This window comes from Nematolebias whitei, chromosome 12 (assembly GCF_014905685.2).
Source record: "Nematolebias whitei isolate Nwh7 chromosome 12, NemWhi1, whole genome shotgun sequence".
In the NCBI taxonomy this organism is placed as follows: domain Eukaryota; kingdom Metazoa; phylum Chordata; class Actinopteri; order Cyprinodontiformes; family Rivulidae; genus Nematolebias; species Nematolebias whitei.
In genome coordinates this window covers 38,137,556-38,156,347 of record NC_056509.1, presented here as the reverse complement: position 1 = coordinate 38,156,347, position 18,792 = coordinate 38,137,556, and the positions used below count along the sequence as shown (strand labels likewise).

General features: G+C 40.2%; 2 protein-coding genes across 3 annotated transcripts in view; one reads left to right on the top strand and one right to left on the bottom strand.

Moving 5' to 3' along the window:
* Nucleotides 1–2,439: 2,439 nt before the first annotated feature.
* nrbp1 (nuclear receptor binding protein 1) lies at nt 2,440–12,669 on the bottom strand. Of its 2 annotated transcripts, none has more exons than XM_037685543.1 (18): nt 12,148–12,669; nt 11,745–12,013; nt 10,694–10,816; nt 9,369–9,470; nt 9,193–9,282; nt 9,024–9,064; nt 8,746–8,840; nt 8,535–8,618; nt 8,400–8,458; nt 7,988–8,086; nt 7,780–7,912; nt 6,217–6,307; nt 6,011–6,061; nt 5,681–5,816; nt 5,522–5,575; nt 5,351–5,414; nt 3,528–3,583; nt 2,440–3,453 (listed from the first exon to the last, which is right to left on the bottom strand). In XM_037685543.1, exons 2-18 carry the CDS (start codon nt 11,961–11,963, stop codon nt 3,358–3,360), a joined length of 1,593 nt encoding a protein of 530 aa, XP_037541471.1. In that variant the 5' UTR covers nt 11,964–12,013; nt 12,148–12,669; the 3' UTR covers nt 2,440–3,357. The 2 variants fall into 2 exon arrangements, with proteins under 2 accessions (XP_037541471.1, XP_037541470.1); XM_037685542.1 differs by having other exon boundaries at nt 11,745–11,997.
* A 1,912-nt stretch (nt 12,670–14,581) lies between these two features.
* capn3b (calpain 3b) overlaps nt 14,582–18,792 on the top strand; it is an 18,918-nt gene continuing 14,707 nt past the window's right edge. Inside the window, exons 1-2 of the mRNA XM_037685895.1 lie at nt 14,582–15,097; nt 16,973–17,042. Coding sequence (XP_037541823.1) covers nt 14,780–15,097; nt 16,973–17,042 — 388 coding nt within the window. The 5' untranslated portion in view covers nt 14,582–14,779. The remainder of the gene's footprint in view (nt 15,098–16,972; nt 17,043–18,792) is intronic.

Here is an 18,792-nt window from a genome sequence, read left to right as displayed (position 1 = left end):
CATGAATATACTTGTACAAGGGCTACCATTTGTAAACATTTTGAACAAATGATTCAAACAGTGATGCTCTGGGGTGAGAGATCACACTTCTGATACATCAGGAGGAGGTTTTGTATGAATTATTTGAATAAACTATTGAATTTTGTCTCATGGGTTCGTCATTGTGCACATTATTTGGCAAAACACGAGAAAGGCTTTTTGTGAAGGTCGTTTAGTTAAAAAGACTTTTTTGTAAGCAGTGGTGCAGATCTGAAGTTTTATGGAAAAGAAGTATCTTACCTGTTGTAGATGGCTCTTTGAACAGCCTCCATTTTGAGGAGTTTTAACACCAATGTGGACGGATGCCGTCTTAAAAAAATAAAATACTCGCATCAAAGATTTCATGAGATTGCAAATTCCTGACCTCAAAGTCTAAAAATCGACTGGTGCATGAAAACCTGTAAAAGCTGCAGCGATAAACTTTTTATATTAACTTTTGTCGATTCGCATCTGAATGAGTCCCGCACACAACGCAGTACTTTTTGGTTTTTTTGTTTGGACCTTTAGTGCAGCAAAAACGCAGACGAATGTGACTTCTGCTTAAAATGGCTGAACCAAAGTGCCACTAGTTGGCAAAAAGTGTTTTAGTTGAACTAGTGGGCAAAAAACAAGTTTCAAATCAAAGGATGCCAATTAAAAAAATATATATAATGTGTGTGTGTATGTATGTATATATATATATATATATATATATATATATATACACACACAAACAGTGAGGAAAATAAGTATTTGAACACCTGCCAATCAGCAACAGTTCTGGCCCTCAAAGACCTGTTAGTCCTTCTCTATAACGTCCACCTCCACTTATTGTTCTAAATTAGAAACACATGTTTGAGGTCGGTAGCTGCATAAAGACACCGGTCCACCCCACACAATCAGTAATACTCCAACTACTAACATGGCTAAGACCAAAGAGCTGTCCAAAGACACCAGAGACAAAACTGTAGACCTCCACAAGGCTGGAAAGGGCTACGGGGCAATTGCCAAGCAGCTTGGTGACAAAAGATCAACTGTTGGAGCAATTATTAGAAAATGGAAGAAGCTAAACATGACTGTCAATCTCCCTCGGACTGGGGCTCCATGCAAGATCTCACCTCGTGTCGTATCAATGATCATAAGAAAGGTGAGGAATCAGCCCAGAACTACACGGGAGGAGCTGGTCCATGACCTGAAGAGAGCTGGCACCACTGTTTCCATGGTTACTGTGGGTAATACACTAAGACGTCATAGTTTAAAATCATGCATGGCACAGAAGGTTCCTCTGCTAAAATAAGCACACGTCCGTCTCAAGTTTGCCCACGACCATTTGGATGATCCAAAGGAGTCATGGGAGAAAGTTCTGTGGTCAGGTGAGACCAAAATAGAACTTTTTGGTCTCAATTCCACTCGCCGTGTTTGGAGGACGAAGAATGAGGAGTACCATCCCAGAAACACCATCCCTACTGTGAAGCATGGGGGTGGAAACATCATGCTTTGGGGGAGTTTTTCTGCACATGGGACAGGACGACTGCACTGTATTAAGGAGAGGATGACCGGGGGCCATGTAGTGAGAGATTTTGGGGGAACCTCAAACCTGGTAAACTACAGGAAACCTTTGACCTCTAATTGCAAACAAAGACTACTGTACCAAATATTAACATTGATTTTCACAGGTGTTCAAATACTTATTTGCAGCAGTAACACACAAATAAATTTATAAAATCATGTGATTTGTTTTTTTATGTCTCTCACAGTGGACATGCACCCAAGATGAAAATTTCAGACCCCTCCATGATTTCGAAGTGGGAGAACTTGCAAAGTCACAGGTTGTTCAAATACTTATTTTCCTCACTGTATATAATGAAGCTTGTTATAAAACGGGTGTCAAACCCACTTACAAACGTGGGCCAAAATTAAAACCTTTTTCAAACTAAGGTCCGGTTTCAGAATCTACATTAACTCAAGTTATATATCAAACATATTTTGACAAACATATTTGACATCATAATCAAAGATTACTGTAAAAAATAAAATGATAAAAGTATTTTACATTTAAAATGTCTGGGGGAGGACCCAGAGAACTGTCAACGAGGGCCACATTTGGCCCCCGGGCCTTGAGTTTGACACGTTATAAAAGGAACACCAAACAAAAAAAAGTGCTGCAGCCATTTTTATTTTCTTCAAGTGTAAAAAGATAAAAGCATCGTGGAAACAGCGCAGTGTCCAGCGGGTCAGGCAGTCCTGCTCGTATCTACAGACCCGGTCCGGAGTTGGAGAATAGAAAACGAGATTAAATGGCCTACATCCCTTTTATTGGTGTGAACAAGCCCCCCCGAGAACATAGGACATTTCTATATTAGGACACAGAAAAGTGTAGCTGTAACAGAAAGATCCTCCAACAGGAGAACTGTGGCACCATCTACAAAATCTATACATTGAGAAGAGAATGAGTTCTTAGTGTGAAAGAATCCTTAAAAAAAAAAAAAAAAAGACGACTGAACCAACTCTAAAGCCAGTTTATTCTGTGCACAGAGACAGAGCGTACATGAGTCCAACAACAGAAGTTAAAAATCGAGTAAAATGACACCAAATAAAACGACTCGTGGAGCGGGGGCGCGGCGTGTTTCAAAGTTGGACCACGGCTTCTTAACGGAAAGTCACGGCACGACTGAAAGAAAATGCAGCTAAAAGTGTCCGATCAACCACCAGCCTCGAGCCAGAAATGAAGAATACGAGACAAACTGGAAAATAAATAAAATATTTTAGCTCATCAGATCAGTTGAATGACTTTGTTGTAAAGTTGAAGAGAATTTCTAAATAAACTTGACGCTGCTTCCGTTTCCTCACCACCTTAATGCTTTCCAGTGGTGTCCAAAAACCCGACCCGACAACCAGACTCGCAACACTTCATCACGTCGGGACGACAAACAAAGACAACTCTATCAAACGAGTTTAAGTAAAAATGTTTAAAATACAATTTTTAACACTGACTTATGGAAAACGCTGCTGCTGTTTTTGACTCACTTCTTTACCATGAAAGAAATGAGACAAACAGGCAAAGCACTTGGATTTTTCCATGAAGTTGCAACTAGAATTTCCTCTTGAAGGAGAAGCAGATGGCTGTACTGGATGGGGGCTGAGGGGGGAGAAGGCAGCAACCACTTAGTGGCAGCTTTTCTCACCAGAACATACGAGAAGAGGAAGCAGGATCTGCGGTCGGACCAAAGCTGCTTCCTTCGTCCTCGCAAAGCTTCCCTGCATCTCAGACGTGGAGCTTAAAGCTAGTCCTGCTGTGGAGGACGAGGAGGGCTGAGAGAAGGCCTGGAGAGTCCTCGACTACGAGGAAACCGTCACTGGGTTCAGAGAACCGTTCCGGCTGAAGAACTTCGAGAAGGCCTCTTCGAGCACGGATGCGAGTCGCGGCTGGTCGCCCTGAAACAGACAAAACAAATCCTCAGCTGTGGTTCTAGAGCGGCTCTGTGTTGGGCGCAGGGAAGTCCACACACCTCGCTGATGAACCCCAGCTGAACGAGTTCCACGGCCAGCGCCTGCACGTTCTCATCTAAAGAAGAAAAGATTTGAATTTATTCAAACTGTTCCCAAATCTAATTCATCTAGAAGTATTTTTGTTTAGCTCTAACAATTTACCAACACACACTGCAGTCAAGTCAAAAAATACAATTTCATACTCTTCCACTCAAAATTTTGAGAACTTGCACAGACTTTTGGGCCTTCTCCATCTTGAAAACATTTGTAAATTTTATGTGAACCCTTATACAGTGATGCTTTTATTATTGCAAGTTTTAAATAAAAAAATAAAATAAAAAATGCACATGCTACAGAGCTGGGTCAACTTGTAACAGAAAAGTTGTTTAATGTGTTTTTAACAAAGTTAATGATCTGTAAATATGTATCCATATACCATGCAGAGTGAGGCTACAAGGAGCAGAGGTCACAAAGGTGCAGGACTTCAAGGACTTGGGGTCCACTGTCCAGGAAAATAGGGAGTGTGGTGAAGAGGTGAAGAAGAGAGTCCAGGCAGGATGGAGTGGATGGAGAAAAGTTTCAGGAGTGATTTGTGACAAAAGAGTGTCGGCAAAGGTCAAAGTAGTGTTGTAGTAGTACTCGAGACCGGTCTCAAGACCACTTTTTGATGGTCTCGTTCTCGTCTCGGACATTGAGGACTCTGGATTTTATTTCAAGACCAGTCAAGACCACAACTGTGGAAATATCATTAAACTGCCAGAATATCGTCCAGTTTATTTGTAACATCTTTGTTTTTATTGGATGCAAAACGTACTGGTTCAAATCCAAGTGATAAAGTGACTCTTTGCTGAATACATTTTTTTGTTACCACTGTCACGCCCACCCCCTTTCACTGGCATGCGTCACTCCCAGTGTGGCCAGATTGGGCGGTTTACTGCCAATTGGGTGGTTTTCATTAGGATTTTGCTGGGAACTCTGGGAAGATTTTTGTTGGATTATTGCATTTTGCCACATATTGTTAAATTAGCTTGGCTTGTACCGATGTGCGTTCATGTTCAAACGGTAAATATAACAATATATTGAATGGGCAGACTTTTGACCGATATGGCGGTTTTTAACAGAATTTTGGGCGGGAAAACCTCGACTATCTGGCAACACTGGCACTCCAAGGAAGTGAGAAGAGATTGTCTGGGCACGGGAGATGTCTGTCATATCATCACTTATAAAATTTGGCTATTTAAATCACAAAGAATATACTTGTAACTCATATCCATTTATGTGACTTTTTTAAGGTGTACATCTACTACTTTACTGAAACCACTGTGCAACTATATGGTTATCCTTGGTCTAGAGTTTGGATTTATGAAGACTGTTTTGCCACTGCAGTTTTTTTAAGGCTAACCACAACCAAAATGCATCCCATTAGTTTTCAGACTTGTTTTAGTTTTGTTTAGTTTTAAAGGGCATGGAGGTCCAGGTGGAGATTTTCAGAGTTATGATTGTCCACCTCCAGCCCTCAGGCTGTATGTTCCCCATGTGTCTAAATGTTTTCATTAAAAACTCCAAAAACAAAGATACTGATGACATAAACTGTAAAAATTAAGGCTTGAAGCAAACATTGGGAAGACTATCTCCATCTTTTATATACAAAAAAAAAATGAAAATTGCTTGGCTTAGCTGAGCAACTACAAAAAAATAACATGAAAAATATTTCAAAAACGGAATGGGGTGAAAGTCTATAAACACAAATATTCCTCCTTCCTTTATTCCAGACATATCTGGGTCTGAGAATGACTAAAAACCAAATTCCATATATTTTATTTACTCGGATTGTGATACTCACTCGGTAACAAATCACAGCTCAGGTGCCTGTTCAGTTTATCCTCCAGCTTCAACAGCAACGTCAGCTGGAGGAACAACACGAGTTTAGGAACATTCTGAGCCCACAGGCAGGACGAGACAAAGATGATCTCTGAAGTAAAGGCTCGTGAGACGAGATGCGACAGGAACTCACGTGGTGTTTTGTTCCCTCGTCAACGGGCTCGATGTTGCACTGCATCTGGAGAACCTGGAAGCGTAAGAACTGTTAGCATACAAAACATTTATTTGGTTTTTTACAGAATGTACATTTAAGTCTGACGGTATCCGACTGCAGACTCCTTTCAGGTCGTACCTTCCTGGTCTCGACTTCTGCAGGTTCAGGTGTCGGGCTTTTGACGGAGGGGGGAACTACGGGCAGCTTTACAGCTTCCTGCTGAGGCTGCTGTGGACGGGAAATCCCAAACGCAGTCAGGGGATAGATCCCATTCCTGGCAAAAGCAGAACGACTGTGTTACAGAACGCATTTGGCTCAAACGTGACAACTACTACAGGTTTTACTCAACATTTAGCTCCGTTTGTTCACAAAGAGCTGCTCAGTAAAAGCTACTCTGATGCTACATTCTCCAATCAACTGACTGAAGTCACACAATCAGTTAATTAAATTTAAACTTGTTTTCCTTACCTCACATCTTCCAGAAACTTATCAAGCTCGAGGGCAGGAAACTGGGAGAGTCTGATGGAAAATAAAAATCAATATACTGCATCTAGCAGATCAGCAGAAATGTTGTAATATTTCATCAGGATAACCAAAGTTCAGCTTTCATATCGAAGGATTTTACTTTGGCTCACTGCTGTCCACATGTAAACGTTTCAGGATTTAAAACTTACTTCATCTGAACTCCCTCCTTGGCCTCAACAATCACCAGGTTTGGGTCCATGTTCTTCGTCATCTCCTCTAAAGCATTTTCTGGAATCATGTCTAGAAGGATAAAAAAATTAAATAAGAACCGATAGAATTGCCAAGGACTGTTTATTGTATCAATCTAAACGCACTGCAGTACAGTACTGGGACAGTAAATGAGGGTTTAAAGTGCACATATGTGACCAATGCTGCCAAAATAAATCAGAATATGCAAATACTGCAGCGTCAAAACACGTAAAAATATTTATTTTTACTGTCATTGAGATTTGCATGACAAATTAATTCATAAAGAAACCATGTATTAATCCCAATAACTAAAACAGCATCTCCCTTTTCTACCTTCAGATCAAAGATTTCTAACAGGTTAGCTCCAGAAATAATCTTTTTATTTTTCCTTTGAAATTTTCTCTGTCTCTCTGCCAGCTGCCGTAATGCCAGGAAATCCCTTTGTATAATGTTTGGAGTCATCCTTTTAGAATATACGGCTGGAAGTCCCGATTACTTCTTTCCTCATAGATAAAATCAAATTTCCAAACCAGCACTTGTAAAACACACCAAGCTTGTTGCCAGGCCACGTGATGAATTTTTACCAGATGACATTTTTACAGCACGGCTCACATTTGTTTTGCTTACAGATTCACAATTTCATTACTGAGGCCAAAGATTTGGATTACATGCGGCTTTATGCTTTAAGAACATGTTGTTTTTGTCATTTGAGATACATGTCGTTACATCTTAAACTTTGAACATTTTAAGTCTCATTTTCTACGGCATCAAATGAATTTTGACACCCGTCAAAAACAAATCATTTGGTCTTCAAAACAAAAAAATCACACCTTTAAAGTACTCGAGTGACAGCATTTAGTTTTTACATGTTTGACTGAGACACCTGGCCCTTATTTTTTTTAATTGCTTTTTGTTGAATTCTTGTCTGTACTTTATATGTTGTCTGTGCAAAACGGGTCTCTCTTAAAAGTCAGTCCTCGTGACTCAATGAGACTAACCTGTATGAATAAAGGTTGAATGAACATTTAACTACTCAAAAAAATAAAAACCTAAAAGACAGTTCCTGGTGTCGGAGACAACAGCAAACAGTTCTGTAGCAAGATGTTTGAAACATGAGGGACTAACTGCACATCTTTAAACTGAAGGCACTAAAAGCCAGTATTTAGGCAGACAAAATCCTGTGTGTGTGTGTGTGTGTCCTTGTTTATGCTACTTTGTGAGGCCCATTTTTCCAACTTATACTGCATTGTGAGGACCAACTGCTCCTTATGGGGCCCAAAGCCCGGGCCCCATAAGAAGAAGTCCCGTTGGTGGGTTAGGGGCTAGGTTTAGGACTAAGGTGTGAATTGAGGATGTGTTAGGTTTAGGGTTAGGTATGTACTGGTAATGGTTAGGTTAAGGATAAAGGTCATGGTTAGGCTATAGAAATGAATGAAAAATGAATGGAAGTCAATGCAAAGGCCCCATAAAGATAGCAAAACAAACCTGTGTGTGTGTGTGTGTGCGTGTGTGTGTGCGCTCACGCTGGTGGCTGACAATGCAGTGTGCTGCCAGCAGCTTGAGTAAGGGCACCTCGAACAAGGCTGGGTGAAACAGCAGCTCCTTGGCTGTGGGTCGCTTGTTGGGGTCGACCTCCAGACACTTCTGGATGAATTCCTGAAAACAAAAAAAACGATGGTTTGCTCCTAAACGCACACTGCGATCTCAAACCCCAGCTCTTTTTCTACCAACCCGCTGCAGTGGGTCTTCTAAGGACTGGATGGCACTGTTTATGGCTTCTTGGGACACGTAGGACGAATCTCCATTACTCTGGATTTCCAGCACAGCCATCTGACCAGACAAGAGTTACAGGTGCAAAACATGAACAAACAACCAATATCATGTCCCGAGAGAGGAAACCTGGTCACCAGTAAAGAAGAAAGATTAGTTTCAAGCCTGGAGCTAAACTATTTATTCAAAGCTTTAAATTTTTTTTATCAAGAAGCCGGATCTTCATTTGACTTGAGCACCAAAAACCACTGAATTCTCAAGTAATGTTCAGGGCAGTGAATATTAAGAACTATGCTTGAAAATCTAGCTGCTATTATTACTAACCCTTAAAAAGTTGAACTGTCTGTTAAACCACAACAATGTCTCCGCTCACCTCTAAGGCGCACATTCCAAAGGAGTAGATATCCACGGCTGTGGTAACATTGGCAACAGCTGGAAGCAAAGAGAAGCTAAATCAACACGACAAAAACGAACTCTGCAGCTGAACGTGAAGTCGGCAGGCTCTTACCTCCATATTCTGGAGCAAAGAAGTGAAGACACTTCTGCTCCTCCCGACAGGTCTTTACGTGGTTGTTGATGGTGTCAGGAGCAACTAAGAGAGTAGAAGCAAAACTCTTAATGACAGCCCTGCTGAACACAACAGGAAGTTTGACTGGAGACGGGTGTTTATGTTAATATTGTTCACTTTTACAACTTCCGGCTGCTTTCAGGGGTCTCACCTGAGCCGATCTTGATGAGGCCATTGTGCTGGATGAAGATGGTGTCACAGGTGAGGTTGCCGTGGATGATGGCCGGTTCACAGGAGTGCAGGTAACTGGATGAAAGAAGAACGGTTACAAGGACTTCTATACAAGCTTTTAACAAACGACAGATGTGTACAGAAACCTGCTTAGACTTTAAATGTTGGTAACTGTTACAAACTTGATAAATAAAGTAAGAATATGAGCTGTAAGTTATTCAAAAACTCTGAGCAGCTTGACCAAGATGTCCGGCTCACCTGAGAGCGGACAGGATCTGTGTGCACCAGCGCTTCCAGGCCTGCCAGAGCAAACAGGTCATTAGAAACGTATCTTTACGTTAAATATGATGAGAAAGCAATCAAAAACTGGCCGAACGGGATCTGTAGCTCATCAGCGTCACTTCTGAGTCCCAACAGTTTTCCGCACCTTTTCATTCATGGTCTTGTGGTTTTTCTTCGTCTTTTTCAAAAACTGTTTGAGGCTTCCCGATGACATGTACTCCGTGATGAAAATGACCTAAAGAGAACAATAAAATAAGAAGAAAACCGAACGCAAACACAAAATCTGACTGAAAAGACTGAACGTCTGGGGTGGTTTCGTACCCGGGCTCGGTTTTCTTTGACATCAGCCCAGTACTTGTGGAACTTCACGATGTTCAAGTGCTCCAGCTGGATCAAGTTGTCGAACACAGCTTTCACTTTCTCCTGTGGATGATAAGATAAAAATAAATTAAAAAAAAGCTGTAGTTCCCGATAACAAATCTTTATTTACAATATAAATGTGGAAATCCTTCATCTACGATCTGAAAACAAAGTTCTATGTTCGTCCTGTTTCAGGATAACATCAGACTTTTACAGATTTTCAGGTCATTTCCTGTAAACGTACAGAACAAGCTATGCAGAGTTATTTACACCGATCGTGTGTGGATTGTTACCGTTTAGTTTCTTACCTACATGTTTCTGTAATCAAACTACTTGCACATACTTTTATGGTATTTTAACTACTCATAAATCAAAACGTTCGACTTGATCAGGAACAGTTTGCTCTGGCTTTGTGTTTTTATTTTGAAACTTTTAAATTAAAATCAACTTTATTACAAAAATGTTTCCCATGAAAACAAACAAAGATTTCTTAAATTTTTAAAAAAAACATCTGAACTCTACTTCAGCTAACCTGTCCTGATCCTTTTAGCTACCATATTGCTAACTGTAGCTTTTTGCTACTGTTGCACTATATTTAGCCTTTAGCTATTTTTACCTTTTAGGTACCGTTTTTATGTTGTTTTAGCTCTTAGCTACTGTTTTACTGGTTTTAGCTAATATTTAACCAATTTCAACTTACAGTTATAATTTTACCATATGTAGTTTTGGGCTACATTGTTAATTTTGGATTTTAGCTACTATTTAGCTTATTTTAGCTTGCGTTCTGCTTGAACAACTCCCTCATCAAATCCTTCTACAGTGACAGGGACGGGCTCTCTCTTTAGTTTAGTTGGAGCTGATCCTGTTTGGGCCAACGGGTGAACATCAAAATACGACACCAGCTGCTTTGAATCAGGGTCCAGTAAAAATGTTTGTTTCGCAAACACAAAAGAATAACAGAAAATAAATAAAAACAGCTCCTGTGAACCGAGAAAACCTTTCAACCAGGTTTATAGAAACAAAAGAAGAAGAGCTGCTCCTTGCCTAGGACCTTGACTCGAGTTGCAGAGGAACTGGAACCAATATTTGCCTCAACTGGACCTTCTCCCACATTCTGGTATAAAAGAACCAACAAACACTGGAGGCAACATGAGCGCGACACTATGGAGACTCCTTCGTTAGCTGAGAACTTCCTGTGCAACAACTCTGTCGACCCGTTAAAAGAAAGCATAAAAGCGCTCCCGAGTAGAAAAGATGACACAAAAGGTGTATTTTACTGCCCTCACCTCTTGTAGTTTGAAGTTCTTCCTCTCCGAGAACATGACCTCGTTCCACACCACCTCCACGCCCTCCTCCGTGTCCATGGCCAAGTAAGCATTATCGATCCCTGGCACGTTACGCTGATTCACCTTTAGGACAGGGGTGATACTTTCACTAAATGTTGGGGGGGAAAGTACTTGCATGTAGCTATGTTCAAAGAGGAATAATCTTTTATAGGTGCTACGGCACATTTACAGCTTGTAAATCAAAATGCTGGACATAATAACGAGTCTAAGCTTATTTCTTGTACATATGCTGCATGTTAGATGAGCTGCACATTGAATAAAACCCTCTGAAGGTAAAGTAGGAACAAGGAGTGGTCTGTTTAGGTTTTATTCTTGGCAGTCTGAGCTCACATCGAGTAGCTTGGTTTGACGTTCTCTTCTTTAGTTGACAAAATAAAACGGTTTTAAGCGACCTGAGCCTGCCAAGACGGGCAAAGGACCTGAGCACAAGTCAATTAGCAGCACTAGTTAGCAAAATATCTCATGAACCACTGGACTGATTTTCCAGTGGCTAATCCTTAGCAAAAACAAAAACGTCTCTAACTCAGCCAGTTTTACAGGTACGGAGCAGAACTCCTGGGTTGTGGTAGCTGAGAGTCCTCTCCATCAGGATACCTGAGTGTTGTTTTGTGATGAGCTCCGGTATGATGCTGTTTTCAAAGTGTGACCACAACAGATGTGAGCATCATGTAACATGAAATGGTCTTAGTTTAACATTCTGACACTTCAAAAATGTATCGACTGCCTTTTTTCTTCCAACAAACTTAACAGTTTCCTATGCACATATTTTCTTGTATTTTTATTCTGTACTCTTGATGCCTTCTTTGCTTGTACTTCTAAACAACCTGTTTAAAACCCTTAAAACGTGAGTAATCCAGGACAATTTACTGTGGTTACTTAGATTTTAGGCAATAACTGACATGTTTTCATTGTTTAACACTTATTTTTTTTAACGTTACACGTTATAAAATTGTTCTCCTACGCATTCAAACAAAAAGTCAACTATCCATACCTCTTCTCTGCGTTTCTGCCAGCGTCCACACGGACTTTCCTCCAAAATCTCGGACTCGTCCTCGCTCTCCTCCTCGTCGTCCTCCGTGGCGGCGGCGGGCTGGGAGACGGCGGACACCGGCGGAGACACTCCGGGGCCCGCGGGGGCAGAGGCCCCGGACTCCGGCTTCGGCTCCTGGCTGCTGTCCGGGGCCTGCTGCTTGTTCTCTCCCTCAGACATCCTCCTCAGCTCTCAGGCCCAACAGCCTGCGGGCCTGACGTTCACAAACACTGACATTATTACGGTATTATTGTTAGCAGTTAGCTAGCTGGAGCGACCGTTCGTTTTCAGAGGAAGTTGGCCTGAAATCGATGGCTCTCACAGGGGGAAACAACACAGCACACATCAAACACAAAGTCCTTACTTGTTAGTTGGTAAACGTAACGATGACAGCTCCAGTTTATCAGACTCAACAGTGACAGATCAAACCTAGCAAGCTTTAAAGTCCCCCCGTTAGCATGAAGTCTTTCCGTCAGCGGAGATGCGGATTCTCGCTTTGTGGCGCCGCTAACTCCTTGGCTCGTTACGAAAAGCAACAAGCAGCCGGAGAACGTGCAAGCAGCGCTTACAGTCGCAAATTAATTAAATAAAAGCGTCGATTATTGCACCTTGCTAGCCAGCGACAGTTTTAACAGCCCAGCCTCTCTCTCCGCTGCTTCTCAAGACTCCAGGCTTGCTAATGTAAAAACAACTCCTGCCTCTGGTGTGAGTAAACAACACAACTAATCGTGTTTACTGGTAAATAACAACACAACCGATCGCAAAAGCGCCACGTACGACTCAGTAAGAAGTTTAATATGCTAATAAGTGTATCTAACGTCACTGCAGCCGACTACTTCAGAGCTAGCTCAACATTTAGCCACTTATGATGGCGACAACTTCCAGATGAACGAGCTACGCGTCAGAGCCGAGGCTGGTTGCCAGGTACACGTTGAAGTGAACGATTCTCCGTTTGGTTCAAAAATGATTGGTTTGGTTAAAATGAAATTGGTTTGGTTAAAAAATATATATTTTTTAAATGGTTTAAAAAATGATTTTTTTTTTTTATGTAACTGAAGAATCTGTATTTTTTGTTAAAATACTAAGTGACTGCTGAAAGACTTTGTTAAAGAGACTAAAATTTCAGGTTCAAATCTGCAACACAAAAGCTAAAATCAAATAAATCCCAAACGTCTGAACCAGCAAAACAGTGTTTAAAAAACAAATGAACAAAAAAGTTACTAAAAGCCAAAATGAGCAAAATAGCAGCTAAAAGCTTACACTAACAAGGCAGTAGATCAATATAAAAAACAGGAAAATAGAAGTCAAAATCTAACATTAGGAAGAACACTAGCTAAAAGCTAGGACTTTTAAACACTAGCTAAAAAACTAGCAAAACACTAGGTAAAAGCTAAACCAAAAGAACACTAGCTGAAAACTGAGACCAGTAAAGCACTAACGAAAATTCAACAGACCAGTACAGAAAAGATAAATTTGTGAAACACTAGCTAAAAGCTAAGGTGGTCAAAACAAGCAAAATCTAAGATGCAAAAGAGTAAGCACCTAAATGAAGCAATTATAATATAATTATACAGAGAGTGGTAGCACAGAGGCTAGAGAAGGTGGGCCTGTGATCAGAAGATCATTGGTTCAAGCCCCGGTACCCACAACATCAAAAATGTGGGCCCATGAGCAAGGCCCGTAAGCACCATCTGCTCCCCAAAGAGGTCTCACTTGAAAATGAGTTCTCATGGCTCAATGAGACTACCTGTATAAATAAAGGCTAAGTGAAAACAAAGAAAAAAATAATAATGAAGTAGATTTCAGAGCACAAGAGTTTTTGATAGATTTGAAGACTTCTCCACTCATTTTAATGAGTGAAAAAATGTAAATAAAGGTCAAAAATTCAAAATGTTTAAATGTTACAACTGACAGGAGCCTCACCTCAGTTTTTTTTGTACCATCTGGAGACAATCATATTTTTTAAGATGTGTAAAACTACATTATTCTCAATAAACAAATGTAAATAAAAGCATGAATATATCTACTTTTCCTCATTTTGTTCAATGTACAGTAAAAATTATATACATTTTTATTTTTGTTCAATAAAACCCTATTAATTTAAAAATTCGGTTAGTTACAAAAACATGTAATCTGGCAACCCAGTTCTTAGCAACCTCACGTTGGTATTTATTATGGACGCAGACTGAAAGGAAATTCAACCAATCAGATTGTAGTTTTGTACCAGTGGGCGGTTCTTCGATTGAAACAGCCACCGACGACGAGGAGCTGAACGTCCTTCTCAAGGTGTCAGTTTAGCTGACATCCAAGTTTTTTATTTATTTTGGACATGATTGCCTTTCCTTAAATTCCATTCATGAAACCCTTGTAAAGATACAGATGCTCACTAAATTTGATTGTTGTATTTGTTTTTTCTCTGTATAACACTCAGTTATGGGATTTTGTAGAAAAATAATTGAACATATTTATTCTAACGTTATCAGAGCTGACAAACCTTTGAATTTATTGCAATATTTCCAAGTTGATTGATTTTTAAAAAAAGCTTTGCCCCTGAATATTAACATTTATTTACAAAACATGCTTTTGAGGGGGACATACAACACTTTTTTTTTTTTTTAACAAATTTCTGCAAAGTCAAAACATTGTTCCCCCAATCATCCATGAAATATTGCTTAAGGAGACAACTAATATATTCTATTCGGTTAAACTCCACACTGTAAACTGGACATGGTCTCAGTTCGAGAAGTCTCTTCCCCTCCTTTTTCATGAAGGTCTATATTTAGGAGCAGCAGCTCCAGGGACAAGTTGCTGGTGTCAGAACCTGCTTGTTGACTGTCCTGGAGCAGTGACAGCTCTCTCCAGAAAATTAAGGAACTAAAAGTTATTTTCTGACGCAGGGAAGTTATACAGGAAGTTAGGGACTGTTTTGCAACCGCTTGTGTTGGTTTGTGCAAAGAGAGGAAAGACCCTGAGATTTGTTTGTTCACTCTGAGGTGATGGAGGACGAGAAAAGCCCAGGGAGAGTTCCTCTGGTTGAGGAAACCAAGGTGAAGCTGCTTTACGACACCGAGGCGTCACTGGAGCACGATGGCAACGTCGACTACGGCGTTACGGGGTCAAACTCCATCTACTCTGCCATCCTGAGCAGAAATGAGGCCGTCAAAGATGCGACGCGTCTGAAGACCTTCTTGGAGCTGCGAGACAAGTACGTGAAGAAGAACGTTGTGTTCGAAGACCCCCTGTTCCCTGCAAACGACTCCTCGCTTTTTTATAGTCAGAAGCCTTTGATGAAGTTTGAGTGGAAACGTCCCTCGGTGAGTGCTGCTCTCTGGTCAGATTAATGGGATCAAACCGCCGACATGTTCTCCTGCATATCTCTGCAGCATAGTGTGTTGGGCTGCATGAGGAGGATCCGCATAGCTGTGGGCCTCCACCCCTCTCACCACGCCTCTCTCAGCCCAACATAAATGTGATTTACCCAGAGTGCCTTCTGACACACATACCTGCAAGGCTGTGAAAGTTTTGAATAAGTTGCCTTTAATGACGAGTATCTTTGACAGCAGCTGTTTGGCAGCAGGAGACATGACCGACCCCGACTCAAATATCTGCCGACATACAGAGACTCAGATTCAACCTTTATTTATACAACTTAGTCTCACTGAGCCACTATAGGCCTCATTTACAAGAAAGACCTGTTTTAAACAAAGAACACAGGTGAGGTACAACAGTAGACAATCATATAAAAGCATGTAAAATTAAAAAGTAAAGAAATTATATAAAAACGAAACAAAAAAACAGCAACATTATAAATCGGTGTAAAATGCTAAAAGCAGGAACGTCTGCATTGGTTTTTGCCATGAACTTAGCAGATGTTTAAAATCCCTTAGAGAGGTCAAGGTCAAGAGCTTCAGATCTTTTTGCAAGGTGTTCCAGGAAACAGGAGCGGATTGGGAGAAGGCCCCTTTGCCTAGTTCAGACCTCACTGAGGGGACACTGCAGGTAATAATGTCCTGAGAGCGCACGCTAACTGAGTTGTAGCCTTTTTTGTGTTTTGAAAGGTCATTTGGCTGTGACGACCATCTTGAAATGGGTTGGCTCCAACAAGTTATCAGTTGCAGATGTTCACCCGATAACTCATTTGCACAAGTTTCATTTAAATCCATTCAGTGGTTCATAAAATATTTTGCTAACGGACAAATTTTAAGCAGAAATTTCTCCGTTAGCGCTCATAATAAGTGTTGAGCATGACTCTCAAACGAAAATGGCTGCAACTCATTCGATTTCACGGAAACTGAGCTAGAATTTGGTGTAGCAGGTGCACATGTGGCTAAATTTGATTAGCTGTGGCAGCCATCTTGAATCGAGCTGACTTCAAAAGTTAATCAGCTGTAAATTGCAATGCCTGTAAATAAACCTGTTCCCAACTGCTGATATACCTATTTATGTACAAATAAAGAGAACTATTAAAGTAAAAAAATAATATTTTTTCTGTTACAGATTTGACATTTATTGGTAATCTTGCACGTTTGCAAAATATTCTTTATAAACAAACCACTGATTTACTGATTTTTTTTTTAATCTAGAGTGCTTCTTTTAAACTGCATTCGCCTACACAAACATCATGACTTGTTAGCATGCATTTATTGTAAATTCCTTTTTATTTAGTCATTAAAAAAAATATTATTGATCAAGGTTTTCGTTTAAACTTGCTAAAAACAATCCCAAATATTATTCCAACAAACTAGTTTACACAAAAGCAGTTTGTTAATCCTGTTTGGTTTCTTTAGATCTGCAGATGTCTTGACACATTCAGCTGAGATTAGTGACACATGAATTTCATCCAGGGGTCAGAAGAGGAGCCAAGTCTAATTTAAGAACACGAGTTCATGTTTTTACAGCCTCAGTCCTGGCAGATCACACACGGAAGGCAACACTGCAGCGATAAAAAGACCCCAAAACTCTTCTGGTTTATATTAAATGAACTAAAACAGACACTTACATTGGAGAGATTGGACGCCCTGCAGGCAAAATGAAGCTATATTTAAATAATGCTGAATCAGAGCATGTTTTTCTGTAAATATGAGATGAAAAAAAAATCCGATCTGGTCCTTTTGATTCAAATGTTGTTTTATTAAAGCTGATGAGAAACAATGCTCAGAAGTTTAAAGTTCTCAATGTTTGTCTTCCAGGAAATCTGTGAAAACCCTCAGTTTATTGTGGACGGAGCCAACAGAACAGACATCTGTCAAGGAGAGCTGGGTAATATTTCAACTTAATGCAACGTTTAACCTGCTTGCTCAAAATGCACAACAAAATGTTTAATTCAAAAGTTCTTTTTTTAGTAGGGATTTGCCATCACTTTACACTCCTATAGAAGAAGAAAAGCTCCACGGTTTAATTTGTTTTTGTCTGAATGGAATGAACAATTATTACAGCAAACAGGTTCTTCATACCTAAAATATAAACATAAAGATCTTCTCAGACACCATTTTACGATTTTACTTTTTTTTCCTAAACAAACAGGATTACACGATTTCAGTACGGGGTTAAAAACAAAACAAAAAACACTAAAGCTGATCTAGAACAAAAATAATTTCTATAGAAAAGAATCTATTTACAGGAGAGAACGTTCCGTCGTGTTGTGATCCTGCTGTGAGCAACACAGATATATTAGATATATTAGATATATTAGATTACAGCAGCATTTTTGATAGTGTCCAAACGGAGAATGCGATTTTCAGCTGCACAGCTGTGATCCACGATACACGCCTAATAACACTAAACATATTTAGACAGTAAAAGGTGGATTATTTTCACTCAAAATGATCAAATCAGAACCCTAAATCTGTTTTTAGTTGATGTGTAGTGTTTCTGCTGAAGCTCAGAACATTTAACGAGCAGCTAAAGATGCTTCTAAACAAAGCTTCAGTTAATAAAGGGTTAAAGTCTTATTTATGACGTGAACCTCACTGAAAATCCAGACAGAACCTGAAACGTCGTCTGTACAAATTGCTTTTCTGCGCAGTTTGGACTCGCTGCAACAAAAGAGTGTCAAAATCAACCAGTAGGTTTTTAAACTTTTACAGTTTTATTTGATCTAAAGATGTTATGAAGAGCCTGAAATGTTCAGGACTAAATTATTTGGGATTTTGCATGAAATGCCAGATTTTTCAACTCTCTTGGAAGCTACAGACAGCTTGGAGAGGAGAGGGACCATCCAGGTGTCACACAGTTCAAAAGTCAGTCTCTCTGATGGTATAGGGGTGCATTAGTGCCACTGGCATGGGTAGCTTGCAGTGCAATTAATGGAAAAAAAAAAGTATATGGTTTGAGAATGACATATGGGACCTGTGCTGGTAAAATGAGTCACAATGAAGATTTTTTTTTCCCCAATATTGGGTTATTCTTATTTTTAAACTCTTGTGCTCAAAATGATACACTATTTATTTTTATTTGGTTATTTATTGGGCGGCTCAGTTCGTAGACCTGTTGCCGCTCAGCGAGAAGGTTGTTGTTTCAAATCCCAGCCCGGGACCTTTCTGGGTGGAGTTTGCATGTTCTCTCCGTGCATGCGTGGGTTTTCTCCGGGTACTCCGGTTTCCTCCCACAGACTGATTGGTAACTCTAAATTGTCCCTAGGTGTGAGTGAGAGAGTGAATTGTTTGTCTCGTTTGTCTCTATGTGACCATGTGATGGACTGGAGACCTGTCCAGGATGTCCCCCGCCTCTCACACAGTGACAGCTGGATATGGGCACCAGCGACCCCTGTGACCTGAAAACTAAGAAGTGGGTAAAGATAATGAATGGATGGATAAAAAAAATGTTTACTTTGACAGCTGTTATGGATGCTGATGGATGGATGGATGGATGGATTTCCCAATGCTACAAAATCTGACAGAGAAAAAGGATGCATTTACTTAATGTTACGACCCGGCTCAGCTAGGAGAAGGGGAGGCAACATTATGGAACAGGTTTGAATAAAAGTAATAATTTAATTGGTCAGTTTAAA

What these genes read in the sequence shown, in the direction of transcription:
- nrbp1 (XM_037685543.1), bottom strand. Translation starts at nt 11,963, where the DNA reads ATGTCTGAGGGAGAGAACAAGCAGCAGGCCCCGGACAGCAGCCAGGAG. An exon ending in ACAAGACCATGAATGAAAAG is followed by an intron (nt 9,065 to 9,192) that starts GTGCGGAAAACT and finishes TTGCTCTGGCAG; the next exon opens with GCCTGGAAGCGCTGGTGCAC. An exon ending in CTTTGCTCCAGAATATGGAG is followed by an intron (nt 8,459 to 8,534) that starts GTAAGAGCCTGC and finishes CTTTGCTTCCAG; the next exon opens with CTGTTGCCAATGTTACCACA.